The sequence below is a fragment of the Ciconia boyciana genome, chromosome 7, assembly GCF_034638445.1.
Source record: "Ciconia boyciana chromosome 7, ASM3463844v1, whole genome shotgun sequence".
Taxonomy (NCBI): domain Eukaryota; kingdom Metazoa; phylum Chordata; class Aves; order Ciconiiformes; family Ciconiidae; genus Ciconia; species Ciconia boyciana.
The window spans coordinates 34801724-34816491 of NC_132940.1; the positions used below are offsets into that span (position 1 = coordinate 34801724).

At 41.7% G+C, this 14768-nt stretch overlaps 1 protein-coding gene across 1 annotated transcript; it reads left to right on the forward strand.

Moving 5' to 3' along the window:
* The first annotated feature begins 2669 nt into the window (after window positions 1-2669).
* Window positions 2670-4965, forward strand: LOC140654197 (uncharacterized). The gene is made up of 2 exons (XM_072867273.1): window positions 2670-2736; window positions 3318-4965. Exon 2 carries the CDS (start codon window positions 3334-3336, stop codon window positions 4963-4965), a length of 1632 nt encoding a protein of 543 aa, XP_072723374.1. The 5' UTR covers window positions 2670-2736; window positions 3318-3333.
* The last annotated feature ends 9803 nt before the right edge of the window (window positions 4966-14768 follow it).

Sequence of the window (14768 nt, forward strand, 5' to 3'; positions counted from 1 at the left end):
GTTTCTGCACATGGGAAACTCCTGTTGAGATGTGAAAACAGAAATTCCTACTGTGGTGTGTTGTTGGGTAGCAAAGCCATCAGATACAGTGAAAACTCAGTAACTTCTGTCTGTGCTTATAAGCATCTTAGGATACGGTTGGAGACTGACCTCAGCTTAGTGCTTTTTGGGAAGCTAGTATGCAAGAAGACTTTGATGTATTGCAGTAGTGTCTACTCCTGATGATTTACTCTGTCTTGGACTAGGTAATCCCTTCAAGGACTGCCTCCTAGATTTCTAGGAGATAGCATTACTTCCTCAAATTGGGAGATAACAAAGATATTTTGGAGCAGTGTGTCACTCACATCATTGATTTATTAGAACAAAACAGATTCTTAGCCAGCAGTGGTCATAAAATGCACATGAATCGCTGTAATTTAGGCTCCTTATTTACATGAAAATTAGTTCTTTCTGAGAAAGATTCTGTATAAAACAGACATTTGAGCTTAATAATCTGTGTTTTAATAGATCTGAGGCATCCAAGGGCCCTCTTGAACTGTACAGATTGTTTTTTGTCCTTTGTTGTGCCACGAAAATAAAGTGCATGGAAGCTGCAGACTTTTTTGTTGGATGCTACACAGAGAGAAGGTGGGTGTTGCAGCCTTTTCGTAATACAAACCAGGCACTCTGAGCTTGCCATATGGCCTTAGGCAAGTTGCTTATGTTTAAAGCTGATCATTGATTTTCTATGAGAAAAAGACAACTTGTTTAAAATTGAAACTGTAAGAAGGAGCTTCTTTTGATAAATTTCCTGTTCTAGTGTACAGGTTTGTTGGATATGTTTGACAAATAGCCACATCTCTGAATTCTTTCAAAATGTAAATCTAATTTTTAGTGAAAGTTCAAAGTAAAATAAACCAGAATATCAACAAAATCCTTTTAAGTTTGTTGAAATTAATGTTTCAGGGGATACAATCCAACTTGAGGGAACTTTAAGTCTGAAATATCTCAACTTCTGCATTTTGTCCCAATTCAGGCTAGATTTTCCTCCCAAAATTCTTGTAGAGCTGGTGATCTGTTTTTACCATGTTCTATTTAATAATGCTCTAACTTCAGACTCTCCCCAGATTAAATGACTGTTTCACTGTAGAGAGAGCAGCAGATATTCTAAATTCTATTTCTTTTTGAAGCTATATTTTTTTCCTTGTCAGTTTGGCTTCTGTTTCCTTTTTAGCCTCTCTCTCTCTCTCCCCCTTCCCCCTGCCCCCAAACAAGTCCAACAGACCTGAGCCCTCAACATTTTATTGATCAGAAAAATACCATCCCATTTGAGGACTTCACTGTGGCATAGGAAAGGCTCCATTCAATTGAGACTTTCTGCTGAGTTTTCATTAAATCGCACAGTAACGCTCCAGCTATTTTTCAGTTGGGGCTCAAACATCTTCTGTAGCTGCATGCCAGCTAAAACCTCAGAGAGCTAAAACCTCACTGCTTCCATACAGCATGGCCAACCCTTGCCTGGTTAGTACTGAAAATCTGCTGTCTCTGTTCCCATTAAGCTGACAATTTTCATATCCCAGTTACTCAGTGCTAACTAAAGTTATAGATCTTTCTTTTTGCTCTATAACTTCAGGTGGGGTTGATGAAATACAATAATCTGGATGGCTCTGGTGAGGAAAGTCTTGCATATGTCTGTATTTGAATGAAATAAAGTGGATTTGTCTTAAAAAGCCACTATTTTTCTTATTGACTGTGTATTTTAAAAGAAACATAATAAGTGAGAGGGTAAAATCATTAAGAAGGATGTGATCTAAATGTCTGGCATGTGGGAAAACAGATTTTCTGTAAAAAAATAATTTATTTAAATAAACCTTTGCAGCCAAAGTCATGTATATCACTGGCAGCATAATACTCATGAAATCACTGCTCACCATAACCAGAACAATGCAAGGCCCTGCAGGACTCCTGATTCCACCATGCATGTGGACTGGGACTGAACTAGGTATGGGAGGAGACCAAAACAGCTTCCAGAAAGTTGGCTGATTTTGTGGCTCAAAAAGCAGACATAATAAAATAATGCATATTTAAATGTTTCATATTCTTCATCAACCTGATAACTTTATCAACAGCTTTCATATTCTTTATTCTTTAACTGTTTCTCCTAGGTGCTAGTTATTAAGCTCATATAGGTTTATATGGCCTGAGTCCTCTTGTCCATCTTAGGGAGTTGTGTTGGGCTAATTAAATAGTTTGAGAAACCCCCTAGCCTGGTTGCTCAAAGATGGTCTATACCTGTGCCTTAGTGTTAGTACAAGCCTGTGGGAGAGTGGTTGAGTGACAAAGGGCACAATTTGATTGATGTGAGCATTCCAGCCTTTGATATGGCTGAAGAACCAGATGTCACGGTGGAATGTCCTTGAGATAAGGAAGAAAGCAGGAGGAGCACTTGGTAAACAAGATAAGCGGAACCAAGCCTGGGAAATGTCGACGGACCCCCTTCGCGTGAGCAGCGCGTGAACAGCAGCTTTGTACCAACCAAGTAACTGTTTTAGGTGCATGGACAAATGTAGTTATCCAATAGTATAGTTGTTATTAGCGCATGCTTTGCTTGGTTGTCTATATAAACCTGTCGAATAGTCTAATTAAAGGAGAACGACCATACTCATATTGAGACTCATCGTTACTCCGGGTCCGTCTCCCACTCCGGCATCTGGTAGCAGAGGATGGTTTCTCGCCGGTGAGATCTCCGTGACTGCGGTAAGCAGCTAGAGGAGGGGAGTGGGAAACCACGGCTGAGAGAAGCGCTGCTTGGGGCAGAAGCGGGGCAGACGCTGGTGTGAGGTCGCTCCTCACCTCTCAGGTGCAGTGATGGAAATAGAAGCTGCAGCCACGCTGCTCGCTGGAATCCTCTCCAAGAGAGGGACAGAAGCACCAGTGAAGCAATTAATTCGATTAATTAAGCTGGGACAAAGTTGGGGTCGCTTTTCTGACACCTGCATGTTGTTTTCCGTCTCGGAATGGCGGGATTTTGGAGGAACAATGTGGCAAAAAACAATAGAGGGAGATGAAAAGGATGAGAAGGAAATAAAAGCGGTTCGTGGGCTCTGGAACGCTGTGTTAGAGACTTTGAAAGCGATGAAGGCGGAGAGAGAAGTAGCTTGCGCCGCTGCCCAAATGTTAGGTCCGGGAGTGTCTAGTGATAAGTCCAGAAGTAAACCGGGACCTATTGCGCGATTTTTTGGGTTGCCTGCCGTGAAGGGCGTGTCTGGAGCTGTCTGTAAAAATGTCTCTGAACTGCGGGAAAAAGAAGGTCTCATCCCATTACATGAAATGGGTAGTGCTACGTCGGGGTCGATGCAAACGCCGGGAAAAACGGAAGTTCCTGCTAGCAGAGCTGATGCGAACTGTGGAGTAAATGCGGAAGTAACTCCGCCAAAGGCTCCTAGAGGGGCGGGGTTGACGAAACTTAATGACTTGGGCAGAGCATCCTGCCGACCCCCCCCTACAGCCCCTTCCAGTGAACCACCCTCCGCGCCTCCAGTACCACCCTCATCCTCGTTCTACCCGCCTCTGCCTCCCTCTACCGAATCCTCTGGAACCACCGCGCTGACTAGCGGGGAGGAGCTGCCACAATCCTCAGATGTCACTGCAAAAATATTGCAAACAGTGGAGCTGCCACAATCCTCAGGTGTCACTGCAAAAATATTACAAACTAGCGGGGAGGAGCTGCCACAATCCTCAGATGTCACTGCAAAAATATTGCAAACAGTTGTAAAACATCTTGACGATCTGGAATTACAAGCAAAAAGGAAAGGAGAAGCTGTGCCTCCATGTTTAATGAACCCTCCAGCACTCCCTAGAACTACACGCTGGAGTGCTGTCATCAAAGATGCAATTTTAGAAGGACAATGGAAGCCTGTTGGAGGGGCTGAGGGCCCTGCAACATTAGCGTTCCCGGTCATACAAGAAAACGGGCAAGGAAAATGGGCGCCACATGATTGGAAAATATTACAACAAGCCCGAACCACTATTTCAACATATGGAGTAAAGTCCGAAGCAACACGACAAATTGTTAGTTGGATTTTTGCTGCCGACCTCATGTGTCCACAGGATTGTCGAAACTTAATGATACTGTTACTTACCCCAACACAGTATCTACTGTGGATGTCGTCTTGGCAGCAACGAGCCACTAGTGCTGCGGCTCAAAGACAAAGGGACGGGGATCCACTTCGTGGAATCACCGTCGACATGCTCGCAGGGCAAGGACCATACAGTGACCTTCAGGTACAAATTACATTTCCGGCACACATGTTGCAGTTGTCTGCTCAGTTAGCACTAGAAGCATTCCTTGGCTTACCAGGATCCAGCGTCCCCTCATTTAGTAATCTACAACAAGGTGCAACAGAGAAATACAGTAATTTTGTGGATCGACTCTGGGAAGCGATCATGAATCACCCTGATCTATCAGAAGACAGCAAACAACAAATGTTCAAAATATTGGCTTTTGACAATGCCAATAAAATGACAAAACAAACGCTGGCCAGTTTGCCCAAAGGAGCTGGAGTAGAGGAAATGCTTCTGCGGGTGGAAAGAGCCGAGACACAACGACATGGAAACACCGTCGCTGCTGCGGTCCAGGGAGCAGTTCAAGAAATAATGCAACCCCTAGCCGCAGTGGTGCAGAAAAAACAAGGCCCAGCTCCCAAGGGAAAGTCTCATCGACCACCTGGACAACCTTTTCGGGGAAATTGTTTCCGCTGCGGGGAGTCAGGCCATGTTAAAATGAATTGTCGTGTCGCAGTTTGGTGTGAGCGCTGTCAGAAAAGCACTCATGCCACCAAGGCATGCTCGGGAAACTGGAAGCCGAGCGCGGGGAGAGGTCGCGCACAGACACAAATGAACCCCCAAAACGAAACACAGGGTTTTTACAACAGTACCAACCAGCCACCCGAGGAAGTCTGGGAGTCGACGTGGAAACCACAATAGACGTCACCCTTCTTGACTCTAACGTTCAAAGAATTCCCAGCAATGTTATAGGGCCTCTCGTTCATCAAGATAGCAACGTTGGAGGATTGTTACTAGGCCGGTCCTCCGCCGGTATAAGAGGTCTCATTGTGTTGCCCGGAGTGATCGACGCAGATTACACGGGTCGTATTTATATTATGGTCTATACCGTTTGTCCACCTTTGTTTATCCCTGGAGGTAGTAAAATCGCACAGATAGTCGCAGTTTGCAATCCACTAGGCCATTTGCCACAATCAAATGTTCACCGAGGCAATCACGGTTTCGGGTCCACTGGACCTGCCGTTTGTTTCACAGCAAAACTGAACCAACGGCCAATGATAAAAATAACCATTACTCAATAGGACATATCACAAAAAATTGATGCAATGTTAGACACTGGGGCTGATGTTACAGTCATCAGCTGTGACATATGGCCTTCAATGTGGCCAGTAGAGTTACCGACATCATGTATCGCAGGAGTAGGTGGACAATCAACACCCTATATTAGTAAACAGCCAATACATTTGCAATTTCCGGAAGGGCAGCATGCCACTCTTAAGGTGTATGTGTTACCTTTACCTGGGACATTAGAAGCACTAATCGGAAGGGATGTTTTGAGTCAAATTGGAGCAGTTTTAACAACGAAGTATTTTCAGTCATGGGCACTGGGGAGCAGTCGCCCAACCCGCCCAACCCGCCCAACCCGCCATTGACATGGCTTACAAACGAGCCTGTGTGGGTTGACCAGTGGCCCCTGACTGAAGAGCGACTGCAAATCGCTAGACAACTGGTTGCTGAACAGCTTGCAGCTGGTCATATTAGACCTTCTGTTAGTCCATGGAACACTCCCATTTTTGTAATCCCAAAAAAGAGTGGAAAGTGGCGACTCTTGCATGATTTGCGTAAAGTGAATGAACAAATGCAATCTATGGGTGCATTGCAGCCTGGGATGCCATCTCCTAGTATGTTACCACGTGGATGGCACGTCTTGATAGTTGATTTAAAAGACTGCTTTTTTACCATTCCACTGCACCCGCAAGACACTCAACGTTTCGCCTTTTCGGTGCCGACAGTGAACAAGGCCGCACCGGCAGAGCGATACGAATGGGTTGTTTTGCCACAAGGGATGAAAAATTCACCCACGTTGTGTCATTTGTATGTAGCATGGGCGCTGCAACCACTTCGAGCCCAGTGGTCAAATACAATAATTTGTCATTATATGGACGATATTCTTTGTTGTCAAGAACAACCATTCTCAGACGGGTCGTTACAGCAGCTTACCTGCATCTTAGCAAAAAAGGGGCTTGTCATTGCACCAGAAAAGGTGCAGCGTACTGCCCCTTGGAAATATCTTGGGTGGTCCATCTCAGACTCAAAAATCCAACCACAAAAGACAGAACTTGCCACTCAACTGCATACATTACATGATGTCCAAACTTTGCTTGGAGACATTCAATGGGTTCGCAACTGTGTTGGTATTTCCAATACTGATATTGCACCCCTGACTGCGCTGTTGCGTGGAACAAATCCTGCAGACAAAGTGACGTTAACAATGGAGCACCACACAGCGCTACAACAAATTATTCAAAAAATGCACGCGGCTTGGTCATCACGCCGCATCCTGCCACTACCAATATCATTGATCATATGCAACGGAAAAGACTCACCTTATGCAGTCATTTGTCAGTGGCAAAACAAGAAAGGGGAATTCATTTCTCCCCTTCAGTTAGATGCCACTGCCAAATGCAAAGGACAAGGAGATATGTTTAATATTTTGGAATGGGTATTCTTAGGTGTACAACCAAAAATAAGTATCCAAACACGGACTAAAGCAATAGGTGAACTAATACGGAAAGGACGGTCACGAACCATAGAAATCAGTGGCCAAGAGCCAGGAGATATTAGCATACCCGTTAGCGCCGTAGATGTGGAGTGGTGGCTTCGTAATGATGAGGCCATACAGAATGCCTTTTTAGGCTATAGTGGCAAGATACATTCTCAGCAGCCACAAGGGAAATTATGGCAATTGTTAAGGCGGAATCAATGGATACAGAGATCCAAAGTAAGTAAGAACCCATTGCCAGGCGGTGTCACTGTCTACACTGATGCCGGCAAGCGTCTGCGGCGTGCAGCCTGTGTCTGGAAGGAAGGTGACAATTGGAAGCAACATATCATGGAGGGACAACCTCAAGATTCCCTCCAGACTTTGGAGCTGACTGCCGTAGTTTGGGCTTTGACTAACTGGATAAATATTCCCTTAAATGTGGTGACTGATTCAATGTATGTGGCTGGAGTAGTGCCGCGTCTAGAAGATGCCCTATTAAGGGAAACAACGAATCCTAGATTGGGGAATTTGTTTGTCAAACTACGATCTGTATTAGGTCAACGAACAGCAGCTTGTTGTATTATCCATATTCGTAGTCATCAATTGGACATTGGTCTTGGCCAAGGTAATCAGCTGGCTGATAGTCTAGTCAGTCCAGTGTGTCATGTACCTCCTATGGATAAATTTCAACAAGCTAGACAAAGTCATGAAAATTTCCATCAAAATGCTAAGGGGTTAAAAAGACAATTTAATTTAACAGAAAATGAGGCAAAAGGTATAATTCAGGCCTGTCCAAAATGTGGAAATCATGGTCCAGGTATAGGGTCTGGAGTGAGTCCAAAAGGACTAAAGGCATTAGAATTATGGCAGATGGATGTCACACGTTCCCGAGTTTGGTCGATTGAAGTATCCGCATGTAACTATAGACACCTTTTCAAAACAGATAGGGCAACTAGCCTGTTGGGCCGAAAAACAAGCAAATATCACTACCGAAATAACAGAGGCTTTATTAGAGGATCAAAATAGCTTGCGCCATGCAATTTTGCAAAATAGAGCAGCAATTGATTTTTTGCTATTAGCTCAAGGTCATGGTTGTGAAGATTTTGAAGGCATGTGTTGTATGAACCTGTCTGATCATGGTGAATCAATTCACAAACAGCTGCAGCGGCTAAAAGAGCATGCCAACAAAATTCAACAGGATCAGGGGTTTCTTGATGAATGGTTAACCAGTTCATTTGGGCCTTTGCCGCAATGGCTAAAAGGCTTGTTGGCTGAAGGGTTGCGACTTTTAATAATCTTAGTTATTGTAGGTTTGTGTTTTTGTATAGCATTTAGCTGTATTAAAAGGACCCTTTTAACCATAGTAAATCATGCCTGGATTGCTCAAAAACAAGAAGGGGGAATTGTGGGAGAGTGGTTGAGTGACAAAGGGCACAATTTGATTGATGTGAGCATTCCAGCCTTTGATATGGCTGAAGAACCAGATGTCACGGTGGAATGTCTTTGAGATAAGGAAGAAAGCAGGAGGAGCACTTGGTAAACAAGATAAGCGGAACCAAGCCTGGGAAATGTCGATGGACCCCCTTCGCGTGAGCAGCGCGTGAACAGCAGCTTTGTACCAACCAAGTAACTGTTTCAGGTGCATGGACAAATGTAGTTATCCAATAGTATAGCTGTTATTAGCGCGTGCTTTGCTTGGTTGTCTATATAAACCTGTCGAATAGTCTAATTAAAGGAGAACGACCATACTCATATTGAGACTCATCGTTACTCCGGGTCCGTCTCCCACTCCGGCACAAGCCTGTAATTCACTGAAGTAAAGCTAATCCATTTCAATGAGGTCTATAATTGTTTAAGTGTCCAAGCATTAGGGTACTGTACCAAGTTAGGAAACTGGTCTTTTAAACTAGATTAGTTATATCAATGTGTTTATCCATTTATTTCTAATTTAACTGTTGTCTCTAAGCAGAACTTGGTGATAGGTAACAGCAAGATACAATATGTCCCAAGAACCACTTCTCCATTTTGAGTATTACCCAGGAGAATAACTGGATTTCTGTTTACTAGGCTTAAACAGCATCCAGGAATTGCTTCTTTATTACAAATGCCATTGAGAATCTCATTTTGCTTGTTAGCAAGCCCATCACAGGTGAAATTCAGACTGTTGTCTCCTGAGTGCTTTTTTTTCTTTTAACCTCTTAAGGATAGTATATTTAAATAATCTCTAAATATGAAAGAATTCACAGTTTGGAAAAATATATGGGAGTAAAAACAGCTGATAGGAGAACACTATTGCAAAGCAGTTCTGATTGGAACAAGCCGAGCCCTGTAAAATGACTTCAAGAGAGTTTGGGAACCAAAATACTCTCTTCTGTTGAATCATAAAATGTGGACCTAGCAGAGACATTTAGCTTTGCAGCACTACCCACAGCCAGCCAACACTCAGATAATTACTTGAAATTCTCTATCCATAGGGGAATTTGATTTTATTACTGCTTTCCTTGCTAACATCCCCCTCTGCTCCAAAGTTGCTAACCACCATTTCCTCTCAGATTGTCAAACCGATTAATGTAATTAAGTTAAACTCAGGGTGCCACCTACAGTTGTGTACCGTTGTAAGTGGCAAAGCCATTTTAAGGAGTTTGCATCTTTGGCCCATCACAGCTGACACAACATTACCTTTCCTGAAAAGTCATTGTCATCTTCCCTTGGAGGAAGAAAAGCCAGCATGAGCTTCTTGTGCTGGAGCTGTTGTAGCTCTGCCATTTTATGCCTCTTGTCTCTCTCTCTTCATTCTCATTTTGAGCAAGAGGAACACATAAGACTTGGTGTGTAAGTGATCTGCTGAGATTGAGTGACCTCTGAGTTTTCCCTGCTAGCTAAAATGTCTTGGCTAACCCAACTAATTGGGAAGGAAAAGAACATGGTATCCCATGAGCTGGCAGCTCTGAGGGCCAGAGACCATTGGCAAAGGGGCTATGATAAGCAGTGGGTGCTTGTAGCCTCTCTCAGTAGGAAAAGACATGGGGACATTGCCTCACCTCCACTGGGGCAGTGAGATGACTCATGTGCAGCCGACCCAGTTGGGGCAGGAGTGACTTCTAGCATGGAGGCAATGATAAACACCTGGGCATCAGCTTCTTCCAGAAGAGGACATGGGATCATTGCTTTAATCCTCTTCCCACTGGGGAATAAACAACATGGGTATCAGGGTGCTTTACAGCAGCATAACTGGGTCAACGAGATGCATGGGAAATTAGTGTTTTGAGGATAGCAGTATTATTAAAGTGATGTGATCTTCATGTCAAGAGTAGCTCAGGGGGCCCAGGTGATGGAGAACTTGCAGTGTCCCTAGTACTCTTTCACTGACATTTAACCTATAAAAATATTCTAATTTCCAGCAGTATACTTTGATATAAAATGGTAAAAAATGAGTTTAACAGACTTCTGCAGTTTTCTGTTGGCTTCCCATCTGTCAAGTCCCTCTTTTATAGTTGAGCTAGCTAGCTTATATTAGTCATTTGGGAGATACTGCATTGATTTACATTACAGTGTGTCATAAACCAGTATGTGATGAATCTAGTGTGCTAATAAAAGCTAATGATACAAGTAGAATGATATAAGGTGGGACAATGCTAATGTTATAACTTTCTGAGAACAAACCTTCCTTAAGCTTTCTACTACTCTATGTGGGTTTTTCCCCATAATCTCAAGGTTACATTTACATATTATTTTTAAAATGGTTTAGTATTTTTGCTGAATTCCTTGCCACAAAGGAGAATAGTAGTGCATGTATATTTTAAAATCAGTGATTTATTTGTTCTATATGTAACTTTTCAATTGTTCTAGCTACAAAGAAAATTCTCTATTCTATGGAAGTCATTGCTGGTTTTTACTGCCTGAAAATCTGGTCCTCTGTCTTATTGATTTTAGTATTTAAAAATAAAATGCTGTGCTTTCTCCACAAGAAAATGAGGGAAAGAAGTTCCATCCTGAACGTGGAAGTAATTCGCAGTTCCTGTGTGTTGATACAGTGATGCACAGATATCCTTCACATATTGGGTCTGGCAGGAGAGAAGTTTAGCAGAATTTCAGGTGTCAAGAACAGTTAGGTATTAATTAAAATGATACGTTTGCTTGTCCCCCAAGGTCCTCTAGTTCAATTACAACATGCAACAACAATATTGGGGCACTTTTTTTTTCCAGCTGCCCCTATGATAAAGCAACTACTTTTTCAGCTCATCAATGGGTGAAAAGTCACTCCATCTCCTGTCATACAAAGGGAAACCTTGTGCCTCTCCCTCTAGTAAGCCACTTTTTCTTGGGCATCTTCTCCAGTGTGCTGGGGGGTATTCACAATATACATAATCCATGAGTACTCAGCATTACACGTGGGCTAATACACATAGTATATAGTTACCATGTAATTAGACCAAGTGTTAATATGTTTGTTACCCCCATGATGGGGAAATGTTGGTCTCTTGTTGCTCTTCAGAATAAACCAATGCTTGAGGTGCTGTCTTTTTATTCTTTGCTTTTATTTTTTTCCTTAGGGTTTAAAATCTTTTTAAAAAGTTTAAAAACCTTTAAATATCAGTATTTTTCTCTTGAGTTGCTAAGTACTACCATCTGAAATATTTATTTTCTGTGTTTTTATTTTTCTTATCTTGTATGGTATTAATTCAGATACATTTGCGCAGCTTAAAGGCCCACTGTGTACACAACCAAAATGGATTTTGGGTCACAGACAACTGAAGCAGTGGGATGCACATTATATTTTATTTTTTCCTTGTTTTATGACATAGTAAATCACTGTTACTGCTATTAGAAAGCAGATTAGGTCTCTCATGCATCTGCAGAGAAGAAAGGAGGTTCATTTTTTAGTTTGTGTAAGGGCTATGCATATGTGCAACTTCTGTGTGCAAGGAGCTATGGAACAAGTTGTGAACATGCCCATAACTGTCTCTGTAGGGTAAGACTAATATTTAGATGAAGGAAGTAACCAGTTCCTGCCAAAAGCCATACGAGAAATTTTCCATATTTGAAGCAAACTATATCCCCAGCAGTGGTGCTCTTTTGCACCTATTCCAATGCATAATGGTGCCAGCCATTGTGATGTTGGAGAAGTGTGCAGGAGCATGGAAATTCATATAAACCCTGAGAATTTGAAGGTTTTTAGTAAAACCTGCATCAGCCTCTCCCTCTCCACCTTTAGATGTGAAAATAGTCAAATACGCTGCTGTGCATCTTTTCTCCCTTCCTAAGAAGCTATGTGGCATAGGCTCCCCCACCAACGCTTTGCTTGCTAGCTTATGCTAGAAAGGTTAATAATGGAGAGACTGTGTGATGAGCCTTAGCTAACAGATTTTCCAGAGAGAATAAATCAGAACAAGCCTGCTTCTCTGCTATCTTTTCCATTGAGATTCAAAGCCCTGGTGGCTGCTTCAATTACTAATTATAAGTTACATTCAGCCATGAAGGGAACAGAACAACAACAACCATGTGACTTATGTGAATAATCACACTTTGCTGCTCCAGCTTGAGTTTGGATTGCTGAATACTGATGGACTGTAACAATTTCTTGTCTTTGGGTCAAAGAAAAGGAGAAAAAACTGTAAATGCAAAAAAAAAAAAAAAAAAAAAAGAACAAGAAAAAGGAAATAAAAATGTTGAAGAATATGAAAGAAAGAATAGTTAGCCTAAACCTGCTTGATGATGTTACAAGCTGAATATTAGGCTAAAATTATCACATAAATATGTGTTCACCGAGGGTTTTTTAGTGAGCTAAGAGTAGTGGAAGAATGGGAATGTCACAATAAGTATTCCAAGGCTCCTCTCTTCCTTTATTTTGTTGCCTAAACTCTGTATGTCTCATTTTCCTCCATCTTGAAGACTCCCTTCTGATCTCCCACTCCTTATCTCACACCAGCAGCTTAATATTCTCCAGTAGTTTCTTTTCCAGTCCTGCATTGCTTCCACCCCCTCTTGGCCACTGTCTCTATTTGATTGTTCACCTACTTCTCTTGTGACATGTTACCCCACATTATCTTCATCCATCTCAATTTGCATCTTCATTTTTTGACTCTCTACTTTAATCTCTAATACTGTGTCCCAGTTGATTCATCACCATTAATCCAAGTCCATAATATTATTACAGATTCAGCTTTGCTCTCAGCTTGCTCTTCTCCATTCTCCGACTCTGGGTCTACTTCCTCTCTAGCCATTATGGAGATTTGGCTTATGAAGTTCCCATGTCTTTCACCCCATTTCTCTCCCTTTGGACTCTCGTGTCTGCTATATTTTCTACAGTTCCAGCTACGTCATCCTGAACTCAATCCTGCCCTTCTGGATGTCTTTTTATGAGTTTTGTGTCAAGTAGAGATCTTATTTCTAGCAGAAGCTCAACTACCTGTTGGCATAGCAAATAAAATGGGGTGTACTGAGTTCCAGCAGAATATGGGAGAAGATGTCTTGGCAGTGCAAGACAGGCTGAAAACTCTGCTTTTGTGGACGATGACTTAGGTATTCAGAACTGTGACAAAGTCAAAACACTTGATCCCACTTACATCTATAAGATTTTGGAATTGGTTAGATTTGCTATTTGAAAGTTGTGGCATTATAGGCAAATCAAATGTCAGAGTAACAGAGGTCACTGGGAAATTTTGCCTAGGACATTTAAGGGGTAGCAGAGTTGGCAAAGAGGATGTCAGCTAGTGTCTTCAGCACTCCAGCTCAAAGTCCCACTTTCCATCTTGAAATGTGATTTTGCACCAAGATTGCAGGGTATGAGATTGAATGGTTCATGAACAAGCAAATTTTCCTTGCTATCAACCCTGGTGATGGGGTGGTAAATGCTGGCAGAAGAGAAGAAACAAACAACATGAAGTGCTAATTAGGCCTTGCTTTATTCACCCAAAGAAGTCTGCAATGTTAAAAGAAACTGAAGGGAATCAGGAGCCCAAATCCATGATGGAAGCTGAATGTCTGACTGCTTTGAGATCCTCTCAAACCCCCAGTCTAAGAAATTGCAAGTAGTATTGCACAACATGGCCAAGAAAAATGGAAACATTGCATCAGTTTGGCTGCTTTAAGTACTTTCTGATTTACACACTTAGAGGACTGTAGCCTGATGACCTCTGTGGGGTTTCTTTTCTGTATAAAATTTGGTTCTCTTTTGTGTTCAACAAAATGGAATCTTTTATCAGAATATTTGAAAAGGGGAAATGATGGACCAAATGATTTGTGAATAAAGATATTCATACCACCTGAAATTATGCAGGCATAAGGTATCATTAAGGCATAAGGCAAATTAAGCATAAGGCAAATTTATAAGCAAGACAAGTTTGATATCCCACAGACAAAACATATCTTAAAGTGATCAACTGTTCATCAAATATTTACTGCTGAGAACAAACTACAAGGCAAAAGATGGTCAAAAGCCACCAAAATAATAGTCAAATTATATCAGTAAAAGAGACCTCAATTTACTTTAGTGTCTGATGTTTAGGAGCAAACACTGATGAAAGATGAAAAGTTTGAAAATCTTTATGAAAATCAGTTCTGTACAAAATTGCCTTCTTTGGAGCATCTCTCATCTGTGTGTTTGCATTAGGATTAAAATTTTGCCTTTTCCTTCTTTTCTTTTTTTTCTTTCTTTCTTTTTTTTTTTTATCAATCATAGATGTAAGAACAACCACATCAGCAGTTTTGTCACCAGAGAACTAAAGAAAATATTCAAACATGTATTTAGTCTCAGCCTCGATGATATTTGAGGGTAGTTAAAAAGCCTTTTCAGTGAGAAATTTGATGCAATTAACCAGCTTCCTATTTGCCATATCAGCAAATCACATATTTGTGTGATGTAGACAAATGCTGACACATAGCTAAGAAAGTTTACTGAGTTTACTGGTAGACTGAATTGAATAGATTAAAAATGTTTTGATGCAAAATCTGTAAAATA